A 12,782-nucleotide genomic window follows, 5' to 3' on the forward strand; every position below is an offset into this window, starting at 1 on the left:
ATTTTCTTCACCAGTCTGGACCTATTTCTTTTAGTGAAATGTTTGCTGGTTTTGTTCACTATTTTCTTTACCAGTCTGGACCTATTTCTTTTAGTGAAATGTTTGCTGGTTTTGTTCACTATTTTCTTTACCAGTCTGGACCTATTTCTTTTATTGTAAATGGAAGTATGGGTATAAATGTGCCACCCTGACATTTCACTGGAATTTGCAGTCCCAACCCCCCCCCCCCAAAAAAAAAAAAATGTATATACAAAAACAACAAAAACAACAACAACAACAGTAACAAACAAACAAACAAACAAACAAACACACAAATCAATCAATCAATTACAGTAAGAAATAAAAGCATAAATATAGAAAGAAAGAAAATAACAAGATAAACCTAGGAAATAAAGAAACACAAACAAATAGACAAATATGCCTTAAAAGCAGAATAAGTCCTCACCTGAGGAGTTATGTTGGAATTTGCCATCTGGTATACACCTGTTTTGTCAATACCATACTGTTTCCAAATTCTACCAAGAAATCAAGCTCTTAGAATTCCGTACAAAAATAGCAACATGCAACAGATTCTTTGCAGAGTTCAGTGCAGCTTTAGTTATGTTTTTAAACTCAAAATCCTCAAAACAAACACTGTGGTGAAATACAGAATACAAGCGGAGATAAAAAATGTAGTTTCCGATTTAGAATCTTTGAATATAAACAAATGGAGTTTGTTTTCATGAACTTTATAGACAAAATGTAGAAGAAAAGAATATTTTGCAGACCCCCAGAGTGTACTTTTTTCAACCAGCCTCCTTCCATACTTTCATCATACATTAACTAAGGAATTCACCTATCATGGTCAAATCATGGTCATGATCTGAGAACTATTTGGCAAGAGCAGACTAGGTTTAATGGGCTTGACATTTCTGGCAACACAGTGAGACGCCAGATGGACGTGGAGACTGGAAACCCCCCCAAAACTTGGCTTCTCTAAGGAATTCAAGCTGGGCATCTTCCACACGCACTATCAGGGTTATAATGAGCTATTTAGTGATGTAGCTGGTATAGTCAATTTGCAATTGAGAGGGATGCATGCAATGACATAGTTTGGTAAGGCTTTTGAGGGGGGCTTTTTCCATTTCACTTGAGGGAAAGAGGGTAGGGGAAGGGTGCTGAACATGGGGCTAATCCCACCCCATCCATGTTGACACTAGAGCTAGGGTTTCTCAAATTGCAAGCTGTCAGTGTCCCAAGAGAAAAGTTTCTACTGAAATATTTCTAAAGTTAAGGAAAAGTTGCCCTTGAAAGACCCCATTTTATACCAACTACAGGCATGTACAGTATGCTTCATTTTTGAAAGTGTAAGGGCACCAAGGCATTTTCTCCTTGGTAAAAAGCACCCTATGAGGAAACTGTAAACTACTACCGGGGCACTAAGGCAACGACCAGGAAGCATGGAGGCAATTGCCTTCGTTGCTCCTGTGAAGTATCAGGCCTGAAACTAGATAGTAAGGATTCTAGAGAGTTCTTTCACTGTGCAGAAACAAAGAGGCTCGGGCCACCCAGGGATGTTTTCCATGGGGATCAGAGATACAGTGTGATAAAGGTGCAATTTGGGACAGGGGACAATTCTAAAGTTGGGACAGAATAGTAATAATAAATAATAATAATGACAATTTATATTGCGTATTATATTTATATTATGTATCCACCTAATAAGGTGCTCAAAGCGCCTGAAAAGAAGAAAACAGAAACAAATCAACAGAAGGAAGAGGGAACATTGGGAAAACAAAAGAAATAAACTACTGAAAAGCTGTTTGAAACAAATGAAATTTCAACTTGTCTTTAAAAGTGTCCACGATGCCACTATCCCGAATGTGTTTTGGCAACTGATTCCATAGGAATGGTCCAGCGTGCGCAAAGGACCTGTCCCCCCAGAACACACGCACTGACACTCACCTTGCAACATGTCATGGTAGGCATTGTCAGCCACGGAGTAGACGTGAGGGGGCATCTCGTTCCTTCTCTTGCCCTTGTAGAGCATGACCACCTTGTCAGTGTAGATGGGGAGGCGGCGGTATGGGTTGATAGCCACACAGAAAAGCCCAGAGTAGGTCTGAAGGTAGGAAATTTAAAAGGAAGGGTTCATTTATATCAAAGTTGGGTTTTTTGGGTTTTTTTGCTTTGATTTTGGGAAAGTACTGAGTATACAGTGCAGGTTTTGCCCTTTGCTCTTGATGGGGCACAGCAATTTGGTAAGGGCAGGTTAAGGGTTTCGAATCCCACCCCGGTAATTTGCCTGTCAAAGTTGTTCACAGAACTTGGGAGTAGTGAGCATACAGTTCTTACACTAAATACACACTTTGGACTTAAAATTGTTCTTTTAAATTTCATAAAACTACATTTTTTTACAGGGATGTTTTGATTAAAACTGACTTTTCCAGAGTGAAATTTATAACATGACATCATTGGATTTAAACACTTAGTGGGTTTTTAAATTCCATAGGATTATTTTGTCAGACATGATATCAAGTTGATGGCCATTTTGAATGACTATTATCAACAGTCAAAAATGAACCACTAAATACATGTACCCTAATTCTTGCGGTGTTGAATTTTTTAAAAAGATCACTGAACTTTTCAAAAGATATTCTGATATAATGAATTTCAGAAAACCTTTAACCAAATCTGGGCTTCCGTTAATGCAGTACAATACAGCCCTTTCAGGTGCAAAAACATTCCAGAAGTTTTACCAGTATTGGGTTTTGTTATAATCAGGCAATTTGTGCCTCAAAACTTGTCATTGATATGCCACTTGTGTGTGCAACTTTGTGAAATCACATCTGAGATATCTTGTAACAAAACTGGAACAAAGTTGAAAAATAATGAATTTTGTTGAGCAGTTTTTGTATTCTAGTAACAGAGCTGCCAAAATTTGCAATCAGTGAGATTTTGTTCAACAATCAGGGAGATATTTTGATCAAACATATTGGATAATGGGGGAAAAGTTTTCACAGTCTGATGAAATGTTTGGAGTCGTTCCTCAGAACATGAACAGATTGTTCAGGGAATTTTTGTTCTCATCGGCAAAAATTTCGCTATCGGCACAGAATTCGCCAGCCAGATAATTATGCTCGCTTCTGCACTCATGAGGAGAAGCCTTGTACTAATTTTATAACCAATGTTGCACTTGTGTCATATCATAAACACGATAATAAAATCACCTACTGATATATTGTAATTACATGTGTTTCAATATGAGTTTTAAAAATACCAAAATGACCCCTGACATAAATATGACTGACACCCCCCTACAGTCCATGTTTGTTTAATATTGAACAAATTGCCCTGTGTCAATTTACCTTTGATTGCACTGTGGTCCTTAAAGTTTAAGTGGAAATTATACATTGTGCAAATCACACCATATCAAACAGACACGTTTACTTTAGGGCCCAGTACTTCACTTCAACATTCTTTACACATAATGTATTGTAAGCAGTTTAAAACAAGAATTGATTGCCAGCCTTGTGAAGTGAAGATACTAATAAATTTTCTATAAAAAAAAGCATCAGGGCCCTGCAGGGGAAACAGTTTGTTTCTTTTATTGATTTGTTAATTAAACTTTCTCTTGCTTCGATTCACCCACACAAATAGGACAGATACGGTAAAAAAAAAACGAGAGAAAAAATTGCCTGAGGTTTATATCAAGTAAGTAGGGGCCTACTCTTTCATTGAACTCTGAGCAACAATTTTGAAACATCAAATTTAAAGTTGTACCTGTCCTGAATAATATAAACCTTTTCAGAGATACACAATATATTTCTCTTGATTTTGGGTTGAACAAAGAAAAATTGACTTAGAGCGGGATTTGAACCAATGACCTCTAAATTAAAGTCCTGGCGCTCCACCAACTGAGCCATCTGGCCCAAGTGTTCAGGTGTTCTTCCTATTTTGTCAATATATTTTGGGAGTGCCAGTCAGAAGCAATGCATTCTGTAACTACGGTATAACCAGGGATCACACCCAAATTTACGGTACAATCGTGGGTAGCAGCAGTGGGAGGGGTTAGGAATAATTCACACATGAAATTCCCCATCCCAAGTTCAACTGAATGTGAAATCAGTATATATGAAATCCCAGCCCCATCGTTCTGACAGCAATGCTGACTGTGTGCGTTGGCAATGTGCATTGGCAAGCTGGGTTATTGTACAGGCGTTATCAACTCCCTATATGGTCAGGCATGTCTACACACACACATGGAATGCACGCCTAGCAGTACAGCATGGTTTGTGGTTTCTACGTACAGACTATCCTGATGCAATACAGGGGCCCTCATAGTATTACATCATTCCCATGTCCAGCGGCCCTATAGGAGTCTGACACTGTGACAGATTTTTTTTCTGAGTCTTTCACCACTCTACTCGACTGTCTAATTCTACTTCCATGGTCCCCTTAAGAAGCCAGTTGAAAGTGTTCGTAATTCTACTTCATAACTCATCATTTAGTGTTGAAATACCACATTTTTGTCAATCAATTGCAAAATTGTTTGTATTTAATATTTAGTGTTCTCTTGTCATTGTTTTTTTAATGCACAAAGGCAGAGAGTCAATTTCACATGGAGTTAAAAGTTTGATCCACAGTTAATTACCCCGCTTTATAGGGAAGAGTATTTAAACTGATATTGCAAAACACTATTAAAACTGACAATATTCGTCTTTAAGATGAATTTTTATAGTGCTTTGAGAAATCTAGCCTAGATTGGTTGAAGGACAACCCTTTCTCTAAGATTTTCTTAACTTACTTCATGGTGAAAAACCATGTACTTTTAACTGGGGTCATACTCAGTATTTATTCAGGTTGAAATGTTAATAAGGTGACCAGGGGGGGCCAGCCAATTAGCCCCAACACCAAGCAGACAGTTTTAAGTTACATGAACAAGTACTGTTGGTTTGTAAATGAGAAATGTTGATTTCAATGGAGCAGTCAGTGCATTTGTATCAGGTAACAAACGCTTGGTAAACTGCCATGGTATGTCCATGGTATGTCCATACCAGATCCGACCCTCCCTCTCTCTATAGAATATGGCTGAAATAATGATGAACTAAAGATAGACCTTGACTTCAGCCAGACTCTGTTTTCTCATTAAATGGAATTCCAAAATGTATTTATAGACAGAAATAAAAACTGGAGTGGCTGTTGTTACTTAGAGGTGACAGTAGGTGAATGGCAAAATTTATAATAGAGTTATAACTTGGGAAATTATTAAATTCAAATTGGAACAAATTTATTGAGATTGCTATTTTGAAAAAAAATGTACTAAAAAATATATGGGCAATCCCTGCAATAAAGTTGCAGCTGTTAGTAAACAGTTTTGCTGGTGCAATGTACTTGTGCTAAACCAAGTTTCCAGAACTGACGACTGAAGCCCCTTCCAAACTCGGCAAGTTTCCATGTGAACGTTTTGTTGTCCTTTTAAGTTTTAACACTCAGTAAATTGGCTTACCCTGAAAAACTTCTGGGAAATTGCCATTCCAGGTAAAAAAAAAAGCTACTCTGATGGTTATATTTATAAGCACTGTTCATTTTTTCCAAGAAGGTTGAAACTCACATGGAATAGCACTGCAGTTGGGATAAAACTCCCTGGGAAGTGGCTCCGACACATAAAAAGGTATTTGTGTTGGGGAGACCATCTTAAACCAGAGCAGGGTTCAAAATTAACACTAGAATGCAGGCCTGAGGCCATTGATTTTAGCATTGGGCCAGTAAACGTAAGACCAAACAAGTGTGACGGTCTTGGGTTCTACCTCCATGGTTTGACAGTCTAAATCCCGGTTCATACTTCCTGTGAATGCGAATGCAAAATGTTGACGTCACAAAATTCACTTGCGAATATCACTACAAATGGAGAGTTGTGACGTCAAATTCGCTTTGCATTCGCGTTCACATGAAGTATGAGCCGAGCATAATGCGTGTTACATTAATTTGCGCAATTTTAAAAATCTTGGGCAGTACTTACATAGATGAGACCTGAGAAGTAACGAGATCGGAGATTGTGAAGTACGCTAGCTTCGTTCAAGAAGGTCAGGCCAGCCATGTCTTCTACTTTCTCAAATTTAGGAGGGTTGACTTGTTGAGTGTCATCCTTCTTCATGGTAATTTGCTGTATGGAGAAGAAGAAAAAAACATGTTAAATATTTATTTATTTATTTATATAAATTTATTTATTCATGTATAAATCAATAACAGCAGTGGACCACCACTTGCGGGTATTGAGGCCTAACATTGATAACATTTCAATCTTGGGCAGACAAGTTGTTTGAAGAAACCAAAATACATGAATACCACCAGTTGTTTATGATATTGGGTATCATTTGGTGAGTGTAACATGCCAAACAAAGTAAACTAGTGACACAAATAACAACAACAACGTCAACAATTACTTTGTGAATGTAGAACCCCAATTTCATTAACAACAAATATTCAGGTCAAAACTTGTTAAACCCAGTTGGAAAATGTTTCTTATAAATCACGGGAATACAATACAATACAAGAAACAGGCTTTTTATGTCGCCTCATATTTGACAAACTACTTAGATTCACCAGACATTTCTCTACTGCTATCTCTCTCTCATCTAAATTGTCTACTTACTGTCCATTTCAACTTAAACTTATTAATCATAGCAGATTTAGTTTCTTTAACCATAGACAAAGGATACTTATTTCTATCCTAGCAATAAAGATACCCTCCTTGTTTATGCCAATGAAAGCTTGAGCTCAATCCACTTATTTGAACGTCTGTCACCAAGAAAACCCAAGGTTTTGTAAATAACTTTAGGAGCTAATCTCAAGCCCAAGCCATTGTTTGAAAATCACCTAAGATTAATTGAAACAAAACAAATTTCTGTACTTCATAACAATTCTTTTTAAGCTAAAAGAAATGAGCGCAATAAAGGAGCATTTTATTAAAAGCACCCATTTATAACAATTTTTTTTTTTCTAATTAAGCAAACCCACATTGCATAATTTATTTTAGGCCTATTTGCTTTTGGTGATTATATTTCTCAATTCTCTTTCCTACATAGTTTAATCTCAAAACTTTCCGGACATGATGAAACTTTTCTTTGAAAATATCTACACATTTTTTAGAAGTGAGTGATCCATGTATCAATTGCAATTATCTTTATAATCCGTCCCGATCCTCAAAAGATTTCACACTTGAGTCAGCTGACCTAATCCTGATGTCAACACCAGCTAAAACCTTGTACAAATATTTACTTTCTGTAACATAAAGCTGGCCACAAAGTAATAAAGATTTTCCGGTTAAAGGGGTTACCGTTGTTTAGTTAGAAAACTGTTGAACATTCTGTGAGTTGAAAGTTCTGTCAGGTTCATAACAAGTAATAATAATACTAATAGCTGGTTCTAATAATAATATAACGCACATAGTAGCTAAATTAACTTATTTTACAACAATTTGTCCCTGTACATTTGGTTTGGGTTAACACCATGTTAAATCTACTTGCTGGGTAGCTGGGTAGATGTTCTTTTGAGATCCTGCCTCAAATCATATTAGATACCTGTTCACCGGGCATTCTTTTAGACCATTCCTCAAACTTTCTCAACTTAGAGAGCATTCCCCCAGCTGCTTTTCAACACAATACTGTCTCATCAGCCCACTCATGTTCCTATTTATACACCTGGGATGTGAGAAGCAATTAATGCAAGTAGCTGGGGTAATGATATTGCGTTCATACAGATTGCAATTTTGACTCCTGGTGGAGCAAGTGAGAGGAATATGTGACCTTTGTACAGTGTTCCCACCTCATAACTTTCCAATGCTTTGCTAACTTTGCACAACTTATATTGAGATGGCTAATATGTATTTTCTCCTTAAAGGCCTAATACCAGCACCTCCCAAGCCTACATGAGTAAATTGTTAACTTCTAGAACTATTTTAGGGGCACCAAGTCAATGACCAGGGCCAAGAAATTGACGAAGTGATGTCTCAGGCCTGTCCAGGACTCAAACTTTCCAGTGTTTTTGATTTTTCATGTTTAACCATACCCCTCATAAAATACTAACTTTACATAAACTATTAAATTAAGAAAGTTGTAGTAGTGTTTTTCACTGACTTACATCCCTGAGACAGTGAGAGCATTGTATAATGGGTTTGGTTTTCAGTTCCTACCTGATTCTATAGTTTTTTTCCCGGTCTACAGGGTTTTTCTCATTCAAAAATTACAATGTCTTCATCATCTTTTCTATCTTCAGGCCTACTATGTACCAACAAAATAATAATAATGATAGTATTTAAAATTGAAAGTGTCAACACACATTCCAAACCCCCTTTAATAATGACACTCTTAAATGGCTAGCCTTTCCAGCCAGTTTATTCAGCATACATAAATAGCACTTCTCAATCTACTTCACGCCCTGCTGTGATGATCAAGAGAGGTGTGTAATAAACCTACGTGAATGTTTAGAGTAAACTAACAAATAAGTCTAGCTCTATAAACATCAAGGTTGTCTGTTGTGGACAGCTTTAAAAGTTTAATGACTGTTATTTTAACTTAAGATTTGGGACTTGCTCACTGTTGCTCACCACCAGACAAATGTAATAAAATGTCCCGCCCACCCGGTTTACAATACACACAATACCGAACACTAGAGTTAGTCACCCTGGTGTGAAAACTAATGGTGTAAATTATCAGTGCAGGCAAGAGAAAGGTGAATAACATTAACAACTTCTTTTCATCTTCAAACCCTAAACCTAAAGTTTCAGTACTCGTTTGTTGGGGGGGGGGGTGCATTTCTGCCATGTTTGAAAAGATCTGTATACTTTAATGCCCTGAAATGTAAGGAAAACAAGAATTTCAAAACCAAGAAATGCTATTCTGTTTAAGAATTAGTTTGTCAACTAAATCTAAGAGCTGATTGGGAAAGTGATGGGACATGTCAACCAGCAGGTTTCAGATCGCTTCAGGACCCCTCTTCATCCCAAACAAGTAACCCTAAAATAAACTGAGGTAACCTTTGAGCTCGCAGCCTTGGAAGGGAACAAGGCGAGGCTCTGGGCTACATGCTCCTCCCCCTCCCGAACACACCCATCTGAACCACTCTCATCTCAATTTCATGTTGGTATAACTATATTATTCCTCCCTTTTCAACACCCGACCAATCCTACCTGCATACAGGGTGACTTCAGGAATACCGCCCTTGCTCCGCCCCCAATACATACACACACCTACCCCACTAATGTGGCCATTGATGACCCTTCGCCACACTGCTGGTGGGACTAACCATTAAGGACAAAAAGACCACAATGTAACAACACACACCCGACCTTTTGCGCCTACTTTCTAGGAGCCTACATTGTTGTGCTTAGACCTGGGCGGGAAGGGGGGGGGGGGGGTTGCATCGTGAAGGTAGAAATAGTTAAATGTCCTGATTCATTGATACACTCGTCTGATTGGAACCGGTTGCTCCTACCTGGTGCAGTTCGCCTCAAATTCTGTACCCACTTACTTTTAATTTTGTTGATTTGGTCAAATTCTATCCTTAAGTTACAGGACCAGAAAGTTTGATAAACAGCTAGAAACAGGCAGTTTGAACAATTCTATAATAAGTATAAAAAGTCTTTATACATAGTACTAGTGTCACTACACTTTGAATGACTACAGTCCTTTCATTCCCAATCATGCCAATTTGTTCCATCAAGCAAGAAGTACAACTACAAGTACTGTCTGTACTGTAGTGCTATTTACTGACAATAATTTTGTGGGTCTTTCCCTTTTTAGCAACCCCAACCATCACCATGTCCTTCCTTCAGCTGACTTTATCAACCATGCCCGGCTTGTTGTATCTATTACTATTGTTGTGTTATTTGTTTTGTTACTTTGTAGGCCTGCCTAAAATCACTGTTTAATTAGTCAAAGAGAGAGGACCACTTAATTTACCTTTCCAGTGAGAGTCTTGACCGTGACCTGGTCACCCTTGGTGCTGATCACCTCGGCGGCAATATAACCATCCTTTTGATCGGGCACCCAGCAATTCTTCTTGCTGTCGAATTGGGTGGCAGCTGCTTCTAGCTGATCCTTGCGGTTGACGGACAAAAACTGATCTGGATCGTCGGCCATCTTGGTGAAGTTTGTTGCTTCTCCTTGTCGCTGAAAACTGTACTTAAGCAGTAAATCAAAATCCGGGGGAATATCTTGCTACTGTTCAAGTACGTCTTGAAGTTCCAGAAGCCGAACGAACTCTATAAATCCAAAAAATAAGACAAAGTGAATTATAACTTTGGACTGCTTGTCAAACTTGGTCGTCCTGTCTTTTTGTGCAGCACCACCCCACACACTGTTGCCTGTCGTCTGCTGTTTGCTTGCAAGGACTGCTGTGCTGTTGTGTTGCACGCGTGCTTTTGCAATGTATGGCGTGCCTCTTATGTCATATGCTTCAATATTTCCCCACCTGGAATGCGTTGTTTCTTATCGCAGCACCAGATGTCCGCGCACGCGCGCCAGGAGCAAAATGCATTCCTGGGGGTTAATTAGAGGCCCGTGACATTTCTAAAAGACTATGGGCAATGAGTGAACCTATAGGTTCGACCGGTGTATCCATTTTAGGGGCTATGATGTTCTTTACACACATTCGTATACAATTGGGTTTGTTTGTAGGTGGGCTATGGTCGCTTTGCACTTGTGATGCACCCACCCACCCTTAAAGGTGGGGGGGGGGGTGAACAAATGTTGTTTTAAAATGGAAGTGGAGAGGAAATCGTCTTTAAGAAGAAGAAACCAACTACAGCTTCATTAACGAGAGGGGCGGGTACAATTTTACCGACTTTACTGCAAAAAACGGGATAGGTGATCTTATAAAAGCTTGCTAAGCACAGACAAATTTGCTTACCAGTAACTGGTTACCAGACAAAGTTATGTTAAGTTTACATCGAAATTGATGCCCCAATCATGTTATGCTCAGCAAAGAAATGTGTTAAGCAGTATTTTCTGATGAAATTGGGCACAGAGCTTTGGTTTAGCATAACCTTCTGGCCACATACCTTACAACAAAATTTTGCTTGTGTGGCCTAAAAAGAGAATGTCAGTTTAATGTCTTAGCATACGCAATTCGAAAATATTTAGTTAATCTCTCTTTCTAGTGCGTTAATCCAATCTGATCATTCAATAAGATTATCTTAGTGTTAACAAGGGCTCAGCAAACAGCTGTATTGATAGCCATTATACACCTCACACCGAGTGATTTAATGGCAAAGTATTATCAATTATTAACGGGTTTAATCCAAAAAGTAAACATGACTTGTTGGTCATGTTTTTGTTACTGTCATTCCCTTTTTTTTTAGAAGGGCCTACAAGATTCTATTGAATTTTTGTGTCTATATGGTGCAAGGACCTCGACGTTGCTGCCGCGAAGAGGCCGTCCCATAGTTACTATTGTTTCCTTTTAATTATTTTATTATAAGCTTCTATAAAGACAAGCATAGTCCAATTAATGTACTTTAATTATTGTAATAAAAATTGGAATTAATTCAATTCGCGTGTTACCATTTATAAACAATTTCAAAATGCAGTGAATCGGAATTTGATCAGCTATGAAATAACGGGATTTGTACTCACTTGAGCCTTTTGTTCTAACTACAAATATTACCTAAAATTGTGTACTTACCGTTCAGAAGTCCACAGAAAACGTGATGAAGAACGCAACCCGAGAGAGTCGTCTCAAACACAGAGAGCAGACTGCGAACAACCAACCCAGGGTTAATACCAAACCTCCCCCTTATTATTACGCATCTCCCATCAACTCATCTAACCCGCGCGCTGATTGGTCCACTCCAAGCTCCTCCCGCTCTGATTACTTCCAGCCAATCAGACCACGGGATAACCGGCTGATCTGGTGAGGGTATTTGCATAAAGTGAGATTGTGGATAAGACGTGACTGACGTCAAAACCGCATCCTGAGGAATGTGGAAGGAATGCGCGACATGACAGGCATTCCCTCCACGGGAGAGACCGGGGCTGGCTCTACCCTCATTGCCTACCAACAGTATTACTCCAATGCACCGAGCAATCAGGGCTGAATTTAATACACGATAAATTTTATGGTCGTCTACATAATTTTCTGCATGTACAGACTGAAGATGGGGAAAGGACTTTGGGTGATGGTGTATGGAGAATTTAGATCACCGCTCGGAGCCAAATGAAGTAATTAACAACACTCAGGGTGCATTGGGATATTCATGACATTTCTGCACACATCCACTCCCAATATAAAATTTGACTTTCTTTTTACCAGTCAACAAACTTGGCTTGACTGGTGTAAGAAATATCATTGTGACAGACAAGAAGTACCTTGCAACAGACAAGAAGAATTCTACTAAACAGTTTGCAGGATATTTATTCGATCCCAAATCGTTACCTCATGTACGAGAGTATCCGACCAGAAAACTGCAAACCCAAAGTAAACCTAGGTGTTCCAGTGTTTTATGTGAGCGATGTGAAATTCTCCAAACCCATGTCTGCCCAGGGTTCGTCTGATGACATGCACGCCCCATCCATAAAAGGAAAGCTACATCAGAGTTGACCTCTAATAGCGAAGACATGCACAACCATCTCATAGCGGTTAGAAAGGCCTACTCGTATGTGTCAGGGAATATTGAACTTCAGTCAGGAATATTAATGTTATTCGAGACGAACCCAAGGGTAGCCAGCGGAGCCACACACAAAGCGTAAAATTAATTACTTCCTTTGTTCTTGGTTCAGAATCCAAAACCCAAAACGATATAG

General features: G+C 38.7%; 1 protein-coding gene across 1 annotated transcript in view; it reads right to left on the reverse strand.

Moving 5' to 3' along the window:
- Window positions 1-11,744, reverse strand: part of LOC117292532 (myosin heavy chain, striated muscle-like) — a 68,725-nt gene extending 56,981 nt beyond the window's left edge. The window contains exons 1-4 of the mRNA XM_033774614.1: window positions 11,665-11,744; window positions 9,942-10,243; window positions 6,002-6,145; window positions 1,945-2,101 (exon numbers count right to left, since the gene is read on the reverse strand). Coding sequence (XP_033630505.1) covers window positions 1,945-2,101; window positions 6,002-6,145; window positions 9,942-10,121 — 481 coding nt within the window. The 5' untranslated portion in view covers window positions 10,122-10,243; window positions 11,665-11,744. The remainder of the gene's footprint in view (window positions 1-1,944; window positions 2,102-6,001; window positions 6,146-9,941; window positions 10,244-11,664) is intronic.
- Between the last annotated feature and the right edge of the window lie 1,038 nt (window positions 11,745-12,782).

Source organism: Asterias rubens, chromosome 7 (genome assembly GCF_902459465.1).
Source record: "Asterias rubens chromosome 7, eAstRub1.3, whole genome shotgun sequence".
NCBI classification, from domain to species: Eukaryota; Metazoa; Echinodermata; class Asteroidea; order Forcipulatida; family Asteriidae; genus Asterias; species Asterias rubens.